Below are 23,159 nucleotides of genomic sequence, written 5' to 3' on the forward strand. Positions count from 1 at the left end.
ATCAACCATAGGATCGATTACATTGTGTACCGATGACGATCAACTGGGCACAATCATTCAATCTATCTGAATTTCAGAACAATTCTTTTAGTCTGATTGAATTATTTATAATTTTTCCCTACGTTGGGCCTGAATGATTGTCTCCAATCGATTGCATTTTTCGGGAAATTGGATCGTTAATGGGCACTGCTACTGGTATCCCTTCATTCTTTAATCATTTCCATGTAAATGTCCAAATCATACAACAAGCATTTCTAGGGTGCTTTTTTTTTTTACAGGTGGTCATTTTGAGACTACTGTAACAGTTGAGCCAAAATGACAAGTAGACTAACAAAACATGCAACAATTTTAAACTGCAGTAGTCTGGATGGAGCTGGATTTCTGCAAAGGCCTCATAGGCTGTGGCCTAGGGCGCTACTATCCAAAGGGGTGACTGGGCATGGTAGCCCAAAAAAAATAGCCTAAAAGATGCACCAAATGGTAAAGCAGTTACTCAAACCAACTAACCAGGTTTCAGCTATTAAATAAAACAAAGTTTGTGATTGGCTGCGGTACACTCCCCCTTATGTATACTTGCATAGTGGATGCAATGCAATGCGGCGCAACGAAATATACAAATCATGGCAGTTTGCAACACATTACTGCACTGTGCAAGCAACACAAATCATGCAGTAATGCAAGTCAATGGTTGATGCAGTGAGTGTGAACGACAGGAGCGCTGTGCAGCACGGTGCACAGACCAACGGGAATGCCAGTGATGTACTTCATGCCCTGCAGGGAGTACATCACAGAGTGATGGGCGGGCATATGCATATGACCCTGTTACCGCACTAAGGGGCGGAGTCATTTGAAGCTGGATTTATGCGGTGCGGTGATGCGGCCGCAGGCTCCTCTGTCACATGGTCACCTTTCATTTTAGCTGTGCAACCGGCCTTAAAGGATACCCAAAGTGACATGTGACATGATGAGATAGACATGGGTATGTACAGTGCCAAGCACACAAATAACTATGCCGTGTTCCTTTTTTTCTTTCTCTGCCTGAAGAAGTTAAATGTCAGGTATGTAAGTGACTGACTCAGTCCTGACTAAGACAGGAAGTTACTACAGTGTGACCCTCACTGATAAGAAATTCCAACTATAAAACACTTTCCTAGCAGAAAATGGCTTCTGAGAGCAGGAAAGAGATAAAAAGGGAAACTAGTTCATACATTTTAGCTCTGGCATACTTCAATGAATATGTCATTGAGCAAAAACAATAAAAAAGTTAAAACTTAAAAAGTAGATCTAAACATAAAATAAAACTGTGAAATATCTTAAAAAGTCATTTTTAGGAGAAGGAAAATATATACAATCGTTTATTTCATTTTTTTATTTTCGCCTCGGGTGCCCTTTAATCAGTTTTTCTGTGTCTTTAGTAAGCCTATTGATGGGTTCACAACCAGTAGAAAATAAAATTGGATCTCAAAGAGGGAAAAAAAGAACAGTAACAAACATATACTGTGCTACATACTGTATACTGTATATAGCCATTACCGCTTTGAGAAGATCTTTGCTCTCTTGTTCTTGTTTCCCCCAGTCAGGGAACTGTGTGTGCGTTTTCTTCACGCGCTCCTCTACCTTCTGTTGTAAGGCATCGTTGGATTGTTCTAGCTCTCGGCAATGTTGCATAAAGTCAGCCAGCCTTTCATTCAGCTGCTTTAGTGTCTCCTTGTGATCTGATAACAGGAAATCCGCCTCCAGGGACATGGTGGATCCTCAGTTCTGAAATGAGATTAGATTGTTTTTTTAATCCATTCTTTTATCATATTCAAAAGTAAAAATAGATTATAATATATTTTCTATGAGTGTGATCATACCAGTACAGAGCTGTCAGGAGAGACAAATGCGCCAACAAGTCCACATGTAGCATCCTTGACTAATGGGTGTGGCGTGGCATGGAGGAGTAGAGACATGACATGGGTGGAGGGAGTTGCACCTGGGCTTCCTATCTTGATAGTCAAGTCAAGCACTAGGACTCTTCAAAGGTTGAAAAGAGCCATGTTCATGGCATACTTTATAGTATACAGCAGGAGTCAGGAACCTTTTTGGCTGAGAGAGCCATAAACGGCACATAGATATTTTAAAATGTAATTCCCTGGGGGCCATACAATATGTTTCAAACTGGGACAGTAGGGCTCATGTCCCTGTTGCCATGGTGATGTGTTTCTAGTTGATCCTCCGGGCAGCGGAAGTGTCAGACACGTCTTCAGCTTCTCTTGGGTTTCAGCAACATCAGCAATTTCCCCCGAGAGCCAGACAGGAGAAATATCGACTAACAGCTTGTACAATTAGCTAGCTGACTTGGGGGTTGATTCACTTTGTAGGATGAGATCCCCGCACTTTGACCCTATAGGCTGCCTGTCAAGTGACAGGCAGCCTATTGGGCCAATCAAAGTGTGGGGGTCTCGTCCTACAAAGTCACTGTATCTGACAGGGTCCAGAGTAGGACAATTGGAGCAGCTGTACGTTTTAGGGGGAGCGTGAGTAAGTTAGTAGTGCGCGCTACAGCAGTAACGTGCCTAGTTTGAAAATTGTACTTGTGCTTCCACACTAAGCTGCACTGCTTGAGCTTAGTGAATCAACCTCTACTGATTTGCATGTGAGCCAGATGCAGCCATCAAAAGAGCCACATCTAGTTCCCGAGCCAAAGGTTCCCTACCCCTGGTATACAGCCTTACCTCCAGTTTACTACCATGAAATCTCTAAGGCCAGGTTTCCACAGGGGTGCCGAGTCCATTTATGAAACGAACGCACAAATAAAATGTGCGGGTTTTCTCAATATAATAGCACTGTTTATTTTAAAACTATAATGGATGAAAATGGTGATATAGGCCTCGATTCATCAAGACTTATCGAATACTGTAATTTACCAACAGCTCGATAAGTTGATTTCAGGATTCATCAAAGTTATCTACAGCTGTTAGCGAGCATTCGGTAATCATTCGGTAATGATGCGATAAAACGGAAGAAAGTGCAATTCATGAAAATGAAAGTGGGCGTGGTTTAGCGTTACATTTAGGATTAGTTATCTCCTTCACTGCTCTGTCGTTATTTCTGTCAGATCATTGCTGACAGAGAAGATGGAGCCATGGGAAGTGGTTATGTATCAGCTGAGAGTGATTCAAAGGCGCAGAAGGGCAAGAATAAGGTCTAGAACCATATCCATTTGCAAGAGAATGGAATTATTTGCTATACCAGGACATCTGCATTTCTCTTGAATCATCTTGTAAGAGAACACAGGCAGTGCCAGGGTTAACTAAATTGCTAGCTGCACTATATTTTTTCAGAAAAGGCTCCTATCAAACCGCAGCTGGCAAAATTGTGGGATTGTCCCAAGCCACTTCCAGAATCCTGGTCCAGGTTTTAAGCCCTATTCGGAATGTTGCTAGGTGGTGTTCAAAGGACTGTCTTTTTACCCACAATTCCACAGGAATGGCCTTGTGTTAAATTTCCGCAGCAAAATGGAAATATCAACACATTACCGAATGGTTACCGCATTGTTATCGAATCCACACCGAATGAGGAAAAACCTTGATGAATACAACTAGAAATCAATATACTTTGAATTCGGTAAGTCAGCAAACTGGAAAAAGCTATCGCAAAGACAATGATGAATCGAGGCCATAGTGTATTTTTTTTCTATTCTTAAAGAGAACCCGAGGTGGGAATTACTAATACTATTGGGGCACAGAGGCTGGTTGTGCACACTAACACCAGCCTCTGTTGCCCCATGGTGTGCCTCCAGGACCCCCCCTGCGCGCCACTATACCCCCGCAGTGCTGGCGACACACAGCGTGTCGCCAGCACAATGTTTACCTATGCGCTGTCTGTCAGCGCCGCTCCCCCGCCTCCTCCGTATCGGCGCTGCCCGCCTGTGTCCCTTCCCTCCAATCAGCGGGAGGGAAGGGACGCGGGTGGGTAGCGCCGATACGGAGGAGGCGGGGGAGCAGCACTGACTGACGCTACATAGGTAAACATTGTGCTGGCGACACACTGCGGGGGGTATAGCGGCGCGCAGGGGGGTCCTGGAGGCACACCATGGGGCAACAGAGGCTGGTGTTAGTGTGCACAACCAGCCTCTGTGCCCCACTAGCATAATAAAATCCCACCTCGGGTTCTCTTTAATCTTAAAAAAATACTTAAAAATTTTACATAAAAAAATTAATAATAAGAAAATAAGAAAACATCACCCACAAAAATCCTAATTTGTCCCAACCCCCCCTCCCCCCCCCCCAATATATAGAATCTAAAATGACTGCCAAATGAATGGGAGCAGTGCTGAAATGTGAAATTTGTTCTGCTGTATTACAAGACACAGAACATTTATATTGTGCATTTCTCCTGGTGGAATCAAAGCGCTTCAGCTGCAGCCACTAGGGCGCGCTCATTAGGCAGTAGCAGTGTTAGGCCTGGAACCCACTAACAGCGCTTTTCTAAGCCTTTTCTGAGCGCTTTGTGATTTGAAAAGCTCTAGCTAATGTAATGCTATGGGGGTGATCCCACTGGAGTGATGTGATTTTATAAAACTCCCCCATCGCATTGCATTAGCAAGAGCTTTTCAAACCACTAGCGCTTAGAAAAGGCTGCTAGTGGGTCCCAGGCCTCAGGGAGTCTTGCCCAAGGGCTCTGCACTGAATAGGTGCTGGCTTACTGAGCAACCTTGCAGTCAGAAGTGGTTATTTTTCATAAAAATGAAAAATAACCGTGAAATTGAGAATGTTATACTATACTGTTCATGATTCATTTTTTATATTAACAGCAGGAAGTGTACTTTGCATTAATTATACAATGCACTAGCACCCATAAGCATACCTCCCAACTTCTTGAGATAAGAGAGACACTTAAGCCACGCCCCTGTCACATCGCTAATCACGCCCCCGGCACACCCCTAGGCACGCATACCGTAAAGGTTTCAAAAGAAAAAGATGTTGTTTTATAATTCAAACCACACTGGTCCTTTCAATCCTAGTTCATTTTTCTTCATATTAAAAGAATACTGTAGGGGGGTTGGGGGAAAATGAGTTGAACTTACCCGGGGCTTCTAATGGTCCCCCGCAGACATCCTGTGCCCACGCAGCCACTTACCGATGCTCCAGCCCCGCCTCTGGTTCACTTCTGGAATTTCAGACTTTAAAGTCTGGCAACCACTGTGCCTGCGTTGCCGTGTTTTCACACCCGCTGATGTCACCAGGAGCCTACTGTGCAGTCCCAGTATGGTCTGTGCCTGCGCAGTACGCTCCTGGTGACGTCAGTGGGAGCGAGGACACGGCAACGCAGGCGCAGTGGTTGCCAGACTTTAAAGTCTGAAATTCCAGAAGTGAACCGGAGGCGGGGCCGGAGCATCAGTGAGTGGCTGCGCACTGACCCCCCTACAGCATTCCTTTAACATTTAAAAAATAAGAAATAAATCAATTTAAAGGATGGGAATAAACTTAATAACTCAATAAACACATTTTTTCAGTAGAATAATACATATATTTACACAGATCTGTACATGATTCCTGAAAAAGGGACAAATGAGGAGGAAAGAGGGACAGAGGGACAGGGCTCCCATAGAGGGACTGTCCCTCCAAAAGAGGGACAGTTGGGAGCTATGCATAAGGACCCTACTTTACCGCTCCTCCTACTTTCCATTTGACTTTATTCAATAACATTATGGTCAGGGCCGGATTTAGGGGCAGGCCCCCAAGGCCGGTTCCTTGGGCGCCAGAATCCACCTTAAACTGAGGGGCGGCTGGTAACAGGCTGACCTGGAGAGCCACTCCGCACATGGCCCCTTTACTATACCTGCTTGAAGTGGTGCAGGGTTGCAGGCGGGAGCGAGCGGCTAGTACAGGCAGACAGAACTCGGGAGGCTGCAGCGATCGAGTTGCCGTGATTGGGCAGCAGCCGCCCTGCCCCTCCCCTTCCACTCACCCAGAGCAGGAGCAGAGTCACTCTCACCCCTCTGCTTCCAGCGCCGAAGGTTCCGCTATCGCTCGCTCCAGCAACTGCTGCTGTGCATCTTCTCCAGTCAGCGTCTTTCCCATGCGATTCCAGTCACATGATGGGAATCGCCAACAGAGAGATGCACACTGCACAGCGGCAGCTGAACTGATGAAGCGATAGAGGAACTTTCGGCGCTGCTAGCAGAGGGGTGAGTGACTCTGCTCCTGCTGAGGGGGAGGAAGCTGCTGCTCGGGGGGGATGGACAAGAAGGATGCACGCATCGGCTCCTGTTCTGCTGATCATCTGACTGGGGGGGGGCACTCTATCTAGCAGTGCCTGCATATCTTTACTAACGGGGGCAGCACCTGACTACCTACTCTAAGGGGGGCAACATCTGACTGCCTATACTGAGGGGGCAGCACCTGACTACCTACTCTAAGGGGGGGCAACATCTGACTGCCTATACTAAGGGGGCAGCACCTGACTACCTATTCTAACGGGGGCAGCACCTGACTACTTACTCCAAGGGGGGCAGCACCTTACTACCTACTCTAAGGGGGCAGCACCTGACTACCTATACTAAGGGGGGGCAGCACCTGACTACCTATACTAAGGGGGGGCAGCACCTGACTACCTATACTAAGGGGGGGCAGCACCTGACTACCTATACTAAGGGGGGGGGCAGCACCTGACTACCTATACTAAGGGGGGGCAGCACCTGACTACCTAACTAAGGGGGCAGCACCTGACTACCTACTCTAAGGGGGGCAGCACCTGACTACCTACTCTAAAGGGGGGCAGCACCTTACTACCTACTCTAAGGGGGGGCAGCACCTGACTACCTACTCTAAGGGGGGCAGCACCTTACTACCTACTCTAAGGGGGGCAGCACCTGACTACCTACTCTAAGGGGGGGGGGCAGCACCTGACTACCTACTCTAAGGGGGGCAGCATCTGACCTCCTATACTAAGGGGGGGGGGGCAGCACCTGACTACCTATACTAAGGGGGGGGGGCAGCACCTGACTACCTATACTAAGGGGGGGGGCAGCACCTGACTACCTACTCTAAGGGGGGCAGCACCTGACTACCTACTCTAAGGGGGGCAGCACCTTACTACCTACTCTAAGGGGGGCAGCACCTGACTACCTATACTAAGGGGGGCAGCACCTGACTACCTACTCTAAGGGGGGCAGAACCTGACTACTTACTCTAAGGGGGGCAGCACCTGACTACCTACTCTAAGGGGGGCAGCACCTGACTACCTACTCTAAGGGGGGCAGCATCTGACTACCTATACTAAGGGGGGGCAGCACCTGACTACCTACTCTAAGGGGGGCAGCACTTGACTACCTACTCTAAGGGGGGCAGCACCTGACTACCTATACTAAGGGGGCAGCACCTGACTACCTATACTAAGGGGGGGGGCAGCACCTGACTGCCTATAATAAGGTGGCAGCACCTGACTACATATACTAAGGGAAGGAGGCAGCACCTGACTACTTATACTACGGGCAGCGGCACCTGAATACCTATGCTAAGGGAAGGAGTCAGCACCTGACTACCAATACTAGGGGTCGACAGCATCTGACTACTTATACTAAGGAGTGGAGAACAACAGGTGACAGCATCTGACTAGCTATACTAAGGGGGGAGAAAGCATCTGGATACCCATACTTAAGGGGGGGGGGGGGGGGTAGGTCATGAACATTTTAAACCCCTCATTGCTGCCCGGGACCCTATTTTTTTTTTTAGGGGGGGCAACATCTGACTGCCTATACTAAGGGGGCAGCACCTGACTACCTATTCTAACGGGGGCAGCACCTGACTACTTACTCCAAGGGGGGCAGCACCTTACTACCTACTCTAAGGGGGGAAACATCTGACTGCCTATACTAAGGGGGCAGCACCTGACTACCTATTCTAACGGGGGCAACATCTGACTGCCTATACTAAGGGGGCAGCACCTGACTACCTATTCTAACGGGGGCAGCACCTGACTACTTACTCCAAGGGGGGCAGCACCTTACTACCTACTCTAAGGGGGCAGCACCTGACTACCTATACTAAGGGGGGGCAGCACCTGACTACCTATACTAAGGGGGGGCAGCACCTGACTACCTATACTAAGGGGGGGCAGCACCTGACTACCTAACTAAGGGGGCAGCACCTGACTACCTACTCTAAGGGGGGCAGCACCTGACTACCTACTCTAAGGGGGGCAGCACCTTACTACCTACTCTAAGGGGGGGCAGCACCTGACTACCTACTCTAAGGGGGGGGGGGGGGGGCAGCACCTGACTACCTACTCTAAGGGGGGGCAGCATCTGACCTCCTATACTAAGGGGGGGGGGGGCAGCACCTGACTACCTATACTAAGGAGGGGCAGCACCTGACTACCTATACTAAGGGGGGCAGCACCTGACTACCTACTCTAAGGGGGGCAGCACCTGACTACCTACTCTAAGGGGGGCAGCACCTTACTACCTACTCTAAGGGGGGCAGCACCTGACTACCTATACTAAGGGGGGCAGCACCTGACTACCTACTCTAAGGGGGGCAGAACCTGACTACTTACTCTAAGGGGGGCAGCACCTGACTACTTACTCTAAGGGGGGCAGCACCTGACTACCTACTCTAAGGGGGGCAGCACCTGACTACCTACTCTAAGGGGGGCAGCATCTGACTACCTATACTAAGGGGGGGCAGCACCTGACTACCTACTTTAAGGGGGGCAGCACTTGACTACCTACTCTAAGGGGGGCAGCACCTGACTACCTATACTAAGGGGGCAGCACCTGACTACCTATAATAAGGGGGGGCAGCACCTGACTGCCTATAATAAGGTGGCAGCACCTGACTACATATACTAAGGGAAGGAGGCAGCACCTGACTACCTACTCTAAGGGGGGCAGAACCTGACTACTTACTCTAAGGGGGGCAGCACCTGACTACCTACTCTAAGGGGGGCAGCACCTGACTACCTACTCTAAGGGGGGCAGCATCTGACTACCTATACTAAGGGGGGGCAGCACCTGACTACCTACTTTAAGGGGGGCAGCACTTGACTACCTACTCTAAGGGGGGCAGCACCTGACTACCTATACTAAGGGGGCAGCACCTGACTACCTATACTAAGGGGGGGGCAGCACCTGACTGCCTATAATAAGGTGGCAGCACCTGACTACATATACTAAGGGAAGGAGGCAGCACCTGACTACTTATACTACGGGCAGCGGCACCTGAATACCTATGCTAAGGGAAGGAGTCAGCACCTGACTACCAATACTAGGGGTCGACAGCATCTGACTACTTATACTAAGGAGTGGAGAACAACAGGTGACAGCATCTGACTAGCTATACTAAGGGGGGAGAAAGCATCTGGATACCCATACTTAAGGGGGGGGGGGGGTAGGTCATGAACATGTTAAACCCCTCATTGCTGCCTGGGACCCTATTTTTTTTTTAGGGGGGGGCAACATCTGACTGCCTATACTAAGCGGGCAGCACCTGACTACCTATTCTAACGGGGGCAGCACCTGACTACTTACTCCAAGAGGGGCAGCACCTTACTACCTACTCTAAGGGGGGAAACATCTGACTGCCTATACTAAGGGGGCAGCACCTGACTACCTATTCTAACGGGGGCAGCACCTGACTACTTACTCCAAGGGGGGCAGCACCTTACTACCTACTCTAAGGGGGCAGCACCTGACTACCTATACTAAGGGGGGGCAGCACCTGACTACCTATACTAAGGGGGGGCAGCACCTGACTACCTATACTAAGGGGGGGCAGCACCTGACTACCTAACTAAGGGGGCAGCACCTGACTACCTATACTAAGGGGGGGCAGCACCTGACTACCTAACTAAGGGGGCAGCACCTGACTACCTACGCTAAGGGGGGCAGCACCTGACTACCTACTCTAAGGGGGGCAGCACCTTACTACCTACTCTAAGGGGGGGCAGCACCTGACTACCTACTCTAAGGGGGGGGGGGGCAGCACCTGACTACCTACTCTAAGGGGGGCAGCATCTGACCTCCTATACTAAGGGGGGGGGCAGCACCTGACTACCTATACTAAGGGGGGGCAGCACCTGACTACCTATACTAAGGGGGGGCAGCACCTGACTACCTACTCTAAGGGGGGCAGCACCTGACTACCTACTCTAAGGGGGGCAGCACCTTACTACCTACTCTAAGGGGGGCAGCACCTGACTACCTATACTAAGGGGGGCAGCACCTGAGTACCTACTCTAAGGGGGGCAGAACCTGACTACTTACTCTAAGGGGGGCAGCACCTGACTACTTACTCTAAGGGGGGCAGCACCTGACTACCTACTCTAAGGGGGGCAGCACCTGACTACCTACTCTAAGGGGGGCAGCATCTGACTACCTACTCTAAGGGGGGCAGCATCTGACTACCTATAGTAAGGGGGGGGCAGCACCTGACTACCTACTCTAAGGGGGGCAGCACTTGACTACCTACTCTAAGGGGGGCAGCACCTGACTACCTACTCTAAGGGGGGCAGCACCTGACTACCTACTCTAAGGGGGGCAGCATCTGACTACCTATACTAAGGGGGGGCAGCATTCCTGAAAAAGGGACAAATGAGGAGGAAAGAGGGACAGAGGGACAGGGCTCCCATAGAGGGACTGTCCCTCCAAAAGAGGGACAGTTGGGAGCTATGCATAAGGACCCTACTTTACCGCTCCTCCTACTTTCCATTTGACTTTATTCAATAACATTATGGTCAGGGCCGGATTTAGGGGCAGGCCCCCAAGGCCGGTTCCTTGGGCGCCAGAATCCACCTTAAACTGAGGGGCGGCTGGTAACAGGCTGACCTGGAGAGCCACTCCGCACATGGCCCCTTTACTATACCTGCTTGAAGTGGTGCAGGGTTGCAGGCGGGAGCGAGCGGCTAGTACAGGCAGACAGGACTCGGGAGGCTGCAGCGATCGAGTTGCCGTGATTGGGCAGCAGCCGCCCTGCCCCTCCCCTTCCACTCACCCAGAGCAGGAGCAGAGTCACTCTCACCCCTCTGCTTCCAGCGCCGAAGGTTCCGCTATCGCTCGCTCCAGCAACTGCTGCTGTGCATCTTCTCCAGTCAGCGTCTTTCCCATGCGATTCCAGTCACATGATGGGAATCGCCAACAGAGAGATGCACACTGCACAGCGGCAGCTGAACTGATGAAGCGATAGAGGAACTTTCGGCGCTGCTAGCAGAGGGGTGAGTGACTCTGCTCCTGCTGAGGGGGAGGAAGCTGCTGCTCGGGGGGGATGGACAAGAAGGATGCACGCATCGGCTCCTGTTCTGCTGATCATCTGACTGGGGGGGGGCACTCTATCTAGCAGTGCCTGCATATCTTTACTAACGGGGGCAGCACCTGACTACCTACTCTAAGGGGGGCAACATCTGACTGCCTATACTAAGGGGGCAGCACCTGACTACCTACTCTAAGGGGGGGCAACATCTGACTGCCTATACTAAGGGGGCAGCACCTGACTACCTATTCTAACGGGGGCAGCACCTGACTACTTACTCCAAGGGGGGCAGCACCTTACTACCTACTCTAAGGGGGCAGCACCTGACTACCTATACTAAGGGGGGGCAGCACCTGACTACCTATACTAAGGGGGGGCAGCACCTGACTACCTATACTAAGGGGGGGCAGCACCTGACTACCTATACTAAGGGGGGGGCAGCACCTGACTACCTATACTAAGGGGGGGCAGCACCTGACTACCTAACTAAGGGGGCAGCACCTGACTACCTACTCTAAGGGGGGCAGCACCTGACTACCTACTCTAAAGGGGGGCAGCACCTTACTACCTACTCTAAGGGGGGGCAGCACCTGACTACCTACTCTAAGGGGGGCAGCACCTTACTACCTACTCTAAGGGGGGGCAGCACCTGACTACCTACTCTAAGGGGGGGGGGGGGCAGCACCTGACTACCTACTCTAAGGGGGGCAGCATCTGACCTCCTATACTAAGGGGGGGGGGCAGCACCTGACTACCTATACTAAGGGGGGGGGGGCAGCACCTGACTACCTATACTAAGGGGGGGGCAGCACCTGACTACCTACTCTAAGGGGGGCAGCACCTGACTACCTACTCTAAGGGGGGCAGCACCTTACTACCTACTCTAAGGGGGGCAGCACCTGACTACCTATACTAAGGGGGGCAGCACCTGACTACCTACTCTAAGGGGGGCAGAACCTGACTACTTACTCTAAGGGGGGCAGCACCTGACTACCTACTCTAAGGGGGGCAGCACCTGACTACCTACTCTAAGGGGGGCAGCATCTGACTACCTATACTAAGGGGGGGCAGCACCTGACTACCTACTCTAAGGGGGGCAGCACTTGACTACCTACTCTAAGGGGGGCAGCACCTGACTACCTATACTAAGGGGTCAGCACCTGACTACCTATACTACGGGGGGGGGGCAGCACCTGACTGCCTATAATAAGGTGGCAGCACCTGACTACATATACTAAGGGAAGGAGGCAGCACCTGACTACTTATACTACGGGCAGCGGCACCTGAATACCTATGCTAAGGGAAGGAGTCAGCACCTGACTACCAATACTAGGGGTCGACAGCATCTGACTACTTATACTAAGGAGTGGAGAACAACAGGTGACAGCATCTGACTAGCTATACTAAGGGGGGAGAAAGCATCTGGATACCCATACTTAAGGGGGGGGGGGGGGGTAGGTCATGAACATTTTAAACCCCTCATTGCTGCCCGGGACCCTATTTTTTTTTTTAGGGGGGGCAACATCTGACTGCCTATACTAAGGGGGCAGCACCTGACTACCTATTCTAACGGGGGCAGCACCTGACTACTTACTCCAAGGGGGGCAGCACCTTACTACCTACTCTAAGGGGGGAAACATCTGACTGCCTATACTAAGGGGGCAGCACCTGACTACCTATTCTAATGGGGGCAACATCTGACTGCCTATACTAAGGGGGCAGCACCTGACTACCTATTCTAACGGGGGCAGCACCTGACTACTTACTCCAAGGGGGGCAGCACCTTACTACCTACTCTAAGGGGGCAGCACCTGACTACCTATACTAAGGGGGGGCAGCACCTGACTACCTATACTAAGGGGGGGCAGCACCTGACTACCTATACTAAGGGGGGGCAGCACCTGACTACCTAACTAAGGGGGCAGCACCTGACTACCTACTCTAAGGGGGGCAGCACCTGACTACCTACTCTAAGGGGGGCAGCACCTTACTACCTACTCTAAGGGGGGGCAGCACCTGACTACCTACTCTAAGAGGGGGGGGCAGCACCTGACTACCTACTCTAAGGGGGGGCAGCATCTGACCTCCTATACTAAGGGGGGGGGGGGGCAGCACCTGACTACCTATACTAAGGAGGGGCAGCACCTGACTACCTATACTAAGGGGGGCAGCACCTGACTACCTACTCTAAGGGGGGCAGCACCTGACTACCTACTCTAAGGGGGGCAGCACCTTACTACCTACTCTAAGGGGGGCAGCACCTGACTACCTATACTAAGGGGGGCAGCACCTGACTACCTACTCTAAGGGGGGCAGAACCTGACTACTTACTCTAAGGGGGGCAGCACCTGACTACTTACTCTAAGGGGGGCAGCACCTGACTACCTACTCTAAGGGGGGCAGCACCTGACTACCTACTCTAAGGGGGGCAGCATCTGACTACCTATACTAAGGGGGGGCAGCACCTGACTACCTACTTTAAGGGGGGCAGCACTTGACTACCTACTCTAAGGGGGGCAGCACCTGACTACCTATACTAAGGGGGCAGCACCTGACTACCTATAATAAGGGGGGGCAGCACCTGACTGCCTATAATAAGGTGGCAGCACCTGACTACATATACTAAGGGAAGGAGGCAGCACCTGACTACCTACTCTAAGGGGGGCAGAACCTGACTACTTACTCTAAGGGGGGCAGCACCTGACTACCTACTCTAAGGGGGGCAGCACCTGACTACCTACTCTAAGGGGGGCAGCATCTGACTACCTATACTAAGGGGGGGCAGCACCTGACTACCTACTTTAAGGGGGGCAGCACTTGACTACCTACTCTAAGGGGGGCAGCACCTGACTACCTATACTAAGGGGGCAGCACCTGACTACCTATACTAAGGGGGGGGCAGCACCTGACTGCCTATAATAAGGTGGCAGCACCTGACTACATATACTAAGGGAAGGAGGCAGCACCTGACTACTTATACTACGGGCAGCGGCACCTGAATACCTATGCTAAGGGAAGGAGTCAGCACCTGACTACCAATACTAGGGGTCGACAGCATCTGACTACTTATACTAAGGAGTGGAGAACAACAGGTGACAGCATCTGACTAGCTATACTAAGGGGGGAGAAAGCATCTGGATACCCATACTTAAGGGGGGGGGGGGGTAGGTCATGAACATGTTAAACCCCTCATTGCTGCCTGGGACCCTATTTTTTTTTTTAGGGGGGGGCAACATCTGACTGCCTATACTAAGCGGGCAGCACCTGACTACCTATTCTAACGGGGGCAGCACCTGACTACTTACTCCAAGAGGGGCAGCACCTTACTACCTACTCTAAGGGGGGAAACATCTGACTGCCTATACTAAGGGGGCAGCACCTGACTACCTATTCTAACGGGGGCAGCACCTGACTACTTACTCCAAGGGGGGCAGCACCTTACTACCTACTCTAAGGGGGCAGCACCTGACTACCTATACTAAGGGGGGGCAGCACCTGACTACCTATACTAAGGGGGGGCAGCACCTGACTACCTATACTAAGGGGGGGCAGCACCTGACTACCTAACTAAGAGGGCAGCACCTGACTACCTATACTAAGGGGGGGCAGCACCTGACTACCTAACTAAGGGGGCAGCACCTGACTACCTACGCTAAGGGGGGCAGCACCTGACTACCTACTCTAAGGGGGGCAGCACCTTACTACCTACTCTAAGGGGGGGCAGCACCTGACTACCTACTCTAAGGGGGGGGGGGGCAGCACCTGACTACCTACTCTAAGGGGGGCAGCATCTGACCTCCTATACTAAGGGGGGGGCAGCACCTGACTACCTATACTAAGGGGGGGCAGCACCTGACTACCTATACTAAGGGGGGGCAGCACCTGACTACCTACTCTAAGGGGGGCAGCACCTGACTACCTACTCTAAGGGGGGCAGCACCTTACTACCTACTCTAAGGGGGGCAGCACCTGACTACCTATACTAAGGGGGGCAGCACCTGAGTACCTACTCTAAGGGGGGCAGAACCTGACTACTTACTCTAAGGGGGGCAGCACCTGACTACTTACTCTAAGGGGGGCAGCACCTGACTACCTACTCTAAGGGGGGCAGCACCTGACTACCTACTCTAAGGGGGGCAGCATCTGACTACCTACTCTAAGGGGGGCAGCATCTGACTACCTATAGTAAGGGGGGGGCAGCACCTGACTACCTACTCTAAGGGGGGCAGCACTTGACTACCTACTCTAAGGGGGGCAGCACCTGACTACCTACTCTAAGGGGGGCAGCACCTGACTACCTACTCTAAGGGGGGCAGCATCTGACTACCTATACTAAGGGGGGGCAGCATTCCTGAAAAAGGGACAAATGAGGAGGAAAGAGGGACAGAGGGACAGGGCTCCCATAGAGGGACTGTCCCTCCAAAAGAGGGACAGTTGGGAGCTATGCATAAGGACCCTACTTTACCGCTCCTCCTACTTTCCATTTGACTTTATTCAATAACATTATGGTCAGGGCCGGATTTAGGGGCAGGCCCCCAAGGCCGGTTCCTTGGGCGCCAGAATCCACCTTAAACTGAGGGGCGGCTGGTAACAGGCTGACCTGGAGAGCCACTCCGCACATGGCCCCTTTACTATACCTGCTTGAAGTGGTGCAGGGTTGCAGGCGGGAGCGAGCGGCTAGTACAGGCAGACAGGACTCGGGAGGCTGCAGCGATCGAGTTGCCGTGATTGGGCAGCAGCCGCCCTGCCCCTCCCCTTCCACTCACCCAGAGCAGGAGCAGAGTCACTCTCACCCCTCTGCTTCCAGCGCCGAAGGTTCCGCTATCGCTCGCTCCAGCAACTGCTGCTGTGCATCTTCTCCAGTCAGCGTCTTTCCCATGCGATTCCAGTCACATGATGGGAATCGCCAACAGAGAGATGCACACTGCACAGCGGCAGCTGAACTGATGAAGCGATAGAGGAACTTTCGGCGCTGCTAGCAGAGGGGTGAGTGACTCTGCTCCTGCTGAGGGGGAGGAAGCTGCTGCTCGGGGGGGATGGACAAGAAGGATGCACGCATCGGCTCCTGTTCTGCTGATCATCTGACTGGGGGGGGGCACTCTATCTAGCAGTGCCTGCATATCTTTACTAACGGGGGCAGCACCTGACTACCTACTCTAAGGGGGGCAACATCTGACTGCCTATACTAAGGGGGCAGCACCTGACTACCTACTCTAAGGGGGGGCAACATCTGACTGCCTATACTAAGGGGGCAGCACCTGACTACCTATTCTAACGGGGGCAGCACCTGACTACTTACTCCAAGGGGGGCAGCACCTTACTACCTACTCTAAGGGGGCAGCACCTGACTACCTATACTAAGGGGGGGGCAGCACCTGACTACCTATACTAAGGGGGGGCAGCACCTGACTACCTATACTAAGGGGGGGCAGCACCTGACTACCTATACTAAGGGGGGGGCAGCACCTGACTACCTATACTAAGGGGGGGCAGCACCTGACTACCTAACTAAGGGGGCAGCACCTGACTACCTACTCTAAGGGGGGCAGCACCTGACTACCTACTCTAAAGGGGGGCAGCACCTTACTACCTACTCTAAGGGGGGGCAGTACCTGACTACCTACTCTAAGGGGGGCAGCACCTTACTACCTACTCTAAGGGGGGGCAGCACCTGACTACCTACTCTAAGGGGGGGGGGGCAGCACCTGACTACCTACTCTAAGGGGGGCAGCATCTGACCTCCTATACTAAGGGGGGGGGGCAGCACCTGACTACCTATACTAAGGGGGGGGGGGGGCAGCACCTGACTACCTATACTAAGGGGGGGGCAGCACCTGACTACCTACTCTAAGGGGGGCAGCACCTGACTACCTACTCTAAGGGGGGCAGCACCTTACTACCTACTCTAAGGGGGGCAGCACCTGACTACCTATACTAAGGGGGGCAGCACCTGACTACCTACTCTAAGGGGGGCAGAACCTGACTACTTACTCTAAGGGGGGCAGCACCTGACTACCTACTCTAAGGGGGGCAGCACCTGACTACCTACTCTAAGGGGGGCAGCATCTGACTACCTATACTAAGGGGGGGCAGCACCTGACTACCTACTCTAAGGGGGGCAGCACTTGACTACCTACTCTAAGGGGGGCAGCACCTGACTACCTATACTAAGGGGTCAGCACCTGACTACCTATACTACGGGGGGGGGGCAGCACCTGACTGCCTATAATAAGGTGGCAGCACCTGACTACATATACTAAGGGAAGGAGGCAGCACCTGACTACTTATACTACGGGCAGCGGCACCTGAATACCTATGCTAAGGGAAGGAGTCAGCACCTGACTACCAATACTAGGGGTCGACAGCATCTGACTACTTATACTAAGGAGTGGAGAACAACAGGTGACAGCATCTGACTAGCTATACTAAGGGGGGAGAAAGCATCTGGATACCCATACTTAAGGGGGGGGGGGGGGGTAGGTCATGAACATTTTAAACCCCTCATTGCTGCCCGGGACCCTATTTTTTTTTTTAGGGGGGGCAACATCTGACTGCCTATACTAAGGGGGCAGCACCTGACTACCTATTCTAACGGGGGCAGCACCTGACTACTTACTCCAAGGGGGGCAGCACCTTACTACCTACTCTAAGGGGGGAAACATCTGACTGCCTATACTAAGGGGGCAGCACCTGACTACCTATTCTAATGGGGGCAACATCTGACTGCCTATACTAAGGGGGCAGCACCTGACTACCTATTCTAACGGGGGCAGCACCTGACTACTTACTCCAAGGGGGGCAGCACCTTACTACCTACTCTAAGGGGGCAGCACCTGACTACCTATACTAAGGGGGGGCAGCACCTGACTACCTATACTAAGGGGGGGCAGCACCTGACTACCTATACTAAGGGGGGGCAGCACCTGACTACCTAACTAAGGGGGCAGCACCTGACTACCTACTCTAAGGGGGGCAGCACCTGACTACCTACTCTAAGGGGGGCAGCACCTTACTACCTACTCTAAGGGGGGGCAGCACCTGACTACCTACTCTAAGAGGGGGGGGCAGCACCTGACTACCTACTCTAAGGGGGGGCAGCATCTGACCTCCTATACTAAGGGGGGGGGGGGGCAGCACCTGACTACCTATACTAAGGAGGGGCAGCACCTGACTACCTATACTAAGGGGGGCAGCACCTGACTACCTACTCTAAGGGGGGCAGCACCTGACTACCTACTCTAAGGGGGGCAGCACCTTACTACCTACTCTAAGGGGGGCAGCACCTGACTACCTATACTAAGGGGGGCAGCACCTGACTACCTACTCTAAGGGGGGCAGAACCTGACTACTTACTCTAAGGGGGGCAGCACCTGACTACTTACTCTAAGGGGGGCAGCACCTGACTACCTACTCTAAGGGGGGCAGCACCTGACTACCTACTCTAAGGGGGGCAGCATCTGACTACCTATACTAAGGGGGGGCAGCACCTGACTACCTACTTTAAGGGGGGCAGCACTTGACTACCTACTCTAAGGGGGGCAGCACCTGACTACCTATACTAAGGGGGCAGCACCTGACTACCTATAATAAGGGGGGGCAGCACCTGACTGCCTATAATAAGGTGGCAGCACCTGACTACATATACTAAGGGAAGGAGGCAGCACCTGACTACCTACTCTAAGGGGGGCAGAACCTGACTACTTACTCTAAGGGGGGCAGCACCTGACTACCTACTCTAAGGGGGGCAGCACCTGACTACCTACTCTAAGGGGGGCAGCATCTGACTACCTATACTAAGGGGGGGCAGCACCTGACTACCTACTTTAAGGGGGGCAGCACTTGACTACCTACTCTAAGGGGGGCAGCACCTGACTACCTATACTAAGGGGGCAGCACCTGACTACCTATACTAAGGGGGGGGCAGCACCTGACTGCCTATAATAAGGTGGCAGCACCTGACTACATATACTAAGGGAAGGAGGCAGCACCTGACTACTTATACTACGGGCAGCGGCACCTGAATACCTATGCTAAGGGAAGGAGTCAGCACCTGACTACCAATACTAGGGGTCGACAGCATCTGACTACTTATACTAAGGAGTGGAGAACAACAGGTGACAGCATCTGACTAGCTATACTAAGGGGGGAGAAAGCATCTGGATACCCATACTTAAGGGGGGGGGGGGTAGGTCATGAACATGTTAAACCCCTCATTGCTGCCTGGGACCCTATTTTTTTTTTTAGGGGGGGGCAACATCTGACTGCCTATACTAAGCGGGCAGCACCTGACTACCTATTCTAACGGGGGCAGCACCTGACTACTTACTCCAAGGGGGGCAGCACCTTACTACCTACTCTAAGGGGGGAAACATCTGACTGCCTATACGAAGGGGGCAGCACCTGACTACCTATTCTAACGGGGGCAGCACCTGACTACTTACTCCAAGGGGGGCAGCACCTTACTACCTACTCTAAGGGGGCAGCACCTGACTACCTATACTAAGGGGGGGCAGCACCTGACTACCTATACTAAGGGGGGGCAGCACCTGACTACCTATACTAAGGGGGGGCAGCACCTGACTACCTAACTAAGGGGGCAGCACCTGACTACCTACGCTAAGGGGGGCAGCACCTGACTACCTACTCTAAGGGGGGCAGCACCTTACTACCTACTCTAAGGGGGGGCAGCACTTGACTACCTACTCTAAGGGGGGGGGGCAGCACCTGACTACCTACTCTAAGGGGGGCAGCATCTGACCTCCTATACTAAGGGGGGGGGCAGCACCTGACTACCTATACTAAGGGGGGGCAGCACCTGACTACCTATACTAAGGGGGGGCAGCACCTGACTACCTACTCTAAGGGGGGCAGCACCTGACTACCTACTCTAAGGGGGGCAGCACCTTACTACCTACTCTAAGGGGGGCAGCACCTGACTACCTATACTAAGGGGGGCAGCACCTGAGTACCTACTCTAAGGGGGGCAGAACCTGACTACTTACTCTAAGGGGGGCAGCACCTGACTACTTACTCTAAGGGGGGCAGCACCTGACTACCTACTCTAAGGGGGGCAGCACCTGACTACCTACTCTAAGGGGGGCAGCATCTGACTACCTACTCTAAGGGGGGCAGCATCTGACTACCTATAGTAAGGGGGGGCAGCACCTGACTACCTACTCTAAGGGGGGCAGCACTTGACTACCTACTCTAAGGGGGGCAGCACCTGACTACCTACTCTAAGGGGGGCAGCACCTGACTACCTACTCTAAGGGGGGCAGCATCTGACTACCTATACTAAGGGGGGGCAGCACCTGACTACCTACTCTAAGGGGGGCAGCACTTGACTACCTACTCTAAGGGGGGCAGCACCTGACTACCTATACTAAGGGGGCAGCACCTGACTACCTATACTAAGGGGGGGCAGCACCTGACTGCCTATAATAAGGTGGCAGCACCTGACTACATATACTAAGGGAAGGAGGCAGCACCTGACTACTTATACTACGGGCAGCGGCACCTGAATACCTATGCTAAGGGAAGGAGTCAGCACCTGACTACCAATACTAGGGGTCGACAGCATCTGACTACTTATACTAAGGAGTGGAGAACAACAGGTGACAGCATCTGACTAGCTATACTAAGGGGGGAGAAAGCATCTGGATACCCATACTTAAGGGGGGGGGGGGGGGGTAGGTCATGAACATTTTAAAACCCTCATTGCTGCCCGGGACCCTATTTTTTCTTGTGGCTGTGTGCAAGTGTAACTGTACTGGGCATGCACGAGTATGATCCTCACATTCCCATTAGTACAAAGTCTCATGAGCACAGAAGAAACAGATATGCACAAAAAGTTTTGTTCATAGTATATGGACCATACTCGCACAGGCCCAGTACGGTTACACACAAACGGGAATGCAGCCACAAGGAAGAAGAGAATCCCAGACAGCAGTGAGGGGTCTGAGTATGCTCAGAGGACCTGAGCACAGGAACAGTGGGCACCGGGAGAGGGGGGCACTGGTGACAGTGGGCCTTGGGCGGTAAAAGGTACAAATCCGGCCCTGATTATGGTGCACTTTACTACATTTTTTTATGTTTGTTCTTTGCCAATATTGGATAGACAAATCGGACTAAATCAGGATATGAGAACTTCAGGTTACTACATATATAATGAGTATAGATTAGTCTGTGCTAGTTCCGCTCTGCAGATAGTGGCGAGTGTGTTTATTTTATCCTGTCTATTATGTGTGCGTTTCAGGATCAGATTAGCGTAGGTTATTTGCTCTCTTTTTGCTTTGAAGATTAGACTAATCAGGACAAATTAAATTCACATAAATCATCCTATTGGAGAATTATTTTGTTGATGTTCAAAGGCTCAGTGAGTTGACTTAGAATGTATCCACACCCCAAGGGACAAGTAATAAATACCTGATTAGATGCCTCTTTGGAATGTATTGCCTTTTCACCCTGTATTGTACGTTTGTTTGTTTTTTCTTTTTTATCACCGGTACAGTTATTGTTAATAGAAGTTTTTTCATGATTTGCATGCTTTTGCCTCGCAACAGCCTTGCAGTTCTTGGTCAACAGGCAGGGCTGGACTTTTGGAAAGGCTCCAAAGGCCCTGGCCTTGAGCGGCTGCAGCCTAAGGGGCACCTGGACATGAAGGAGGGGTTGCTAAATATGGAAGAGGAGGGTGAAAATGGGGAGCAACACATGAAAAAGCAAACTGATGCTCAAGGGAGCTGTGCATGAAAGAGAGGGGCTGCTGTGCATGGATGATACACATGGAAGAGGGGGCTGCACATGGAATGGGAGGGGCTCTGCTGTGCAAGAAAGGGGAGCCACAACGTACTTGTCCTCGGGGCACAAAAAGCAGGGCTGTGGAGTTGGAGTCGGGGCAATTTTGGGTGCCTGGAGTCGGAGTCGGGAAAAAATGCACCGACTCCGACTCCTAATGAATTTAAACTGTAATTAAAATAGAAAATATGATAAAATGTTCTATTTCTCAGATAATAGTCATCATAAATAATTTATACATACAGTAATAGCTGTGCTCAGTCTACAAAAATGAAATAAACCAATCAAAATTAGTTACTTGTGCTGCTTCAATAAAGCAGTCCCCATATTTATAAAGTCAGATATACATATCTGATTGTGACTGTACAGTATATATGATGTGTACACAGGAATCTCTTATATATACTAAATAACATCTATGCTGTAAGAATAAAGCCTGATGTGTAGCCGTGTCACTAATAGAGATGGTCAATGAGATGGAAATCATTCTGTGTTGATTCTGATTTATGCAAATGTACTCTTTGCTCATGAAATCAAATAATTTGATATGTTGTTAAAATTTGGTTTGGTGACTATGAATTAAAGGGTACCTGAGAAGGATTAAAAAAAAAAAAGTTTTATACATACCTGGGGCTTCTTCCAGCCCCCTTCAGGCTAATCAGTCCCTCACTGTCCACCTCCACCACCTGGATCTTCTGCTATGAGTCCAGGTAATTCAGCCAGTCAGCGCAGTCCGGCCGCATGCCACTTCCATAGCCAGGAGTGTTCTGCACCTGCGCAACAGTGCTGTGCAGGTGTAGTACGCTCCCTGCGGCGGAGTGTATGCATGCGCACTACGCCAGACTGGCTCAAGTACCTGAACTCATAGCAGAAGATCTAGGTGGCAGAGGAGGACAGCGAGGGACTGATTAGCCTGAAGGGGGCTGGAGGAACTGATTAGCCTGAAGAGGCTGGAGGAAGCCCCAGGTATGTATAAAACTCTCAGGTTTACTTTGTTACACTGTAGTACTATACTCTACATATGCACTCCCCACAGAGCTGCAGGGAATCCACTGAGAATGTTGTGCACATTGAACACAGAGGTGTTGTCCATCACCCATAAACCTGGTTCAGATTGTGCATGAAGAATGT

At 51.7% G+C, this 23,159-nt stretch overlaps 1 protein-coding gene across 7 annotated transcripts in view; it reads right to left on the reverse strand.

Annotated features, from left to right (window-relative positions):
* KRT222 (keratin 222) overlaps positions 1-23,159 on the reverse strand; it is a 119,067-nt gene that overhangs the window by 65,203 nt on the left and 30,705 nt on the right. For 6 of the 7 annotated variants that reach the window (XM_068262603.1, XM_068262605.1, XM_068262604.1 and 3 more), the window contains one exon: positions 1,534-1,761. In XM_068262603.1, coding sequence (XP_068118704.1) covers positions 1,534-1,746 — 213 coding nt within the window. In that variant the 5' untranslated portion in view covers positions 1,747-1,761. Of the gene's footprint in view, positions 1-1,533; positions 1,762-1,856; positions 1,880-23,159 lie in introns of those variants that run through there. The other variant, XM_068262609.1, reaches the window with a different exon arrangement.

Source organism: Hyperolius riggenbachi, chromosome 12, assembly GCF_040937935.1.
Source record: "Hyperolius riggenbachi isolate aHypRig1 chromosome 12, aHypRig1.pri, whole genome shotgun sequence".
NCBI lineage: Eukaryota > Metazoa > Chordata > Amphibia > Anura > Hyperoliidae > Hyperolius > Hyperolius riggenbachi.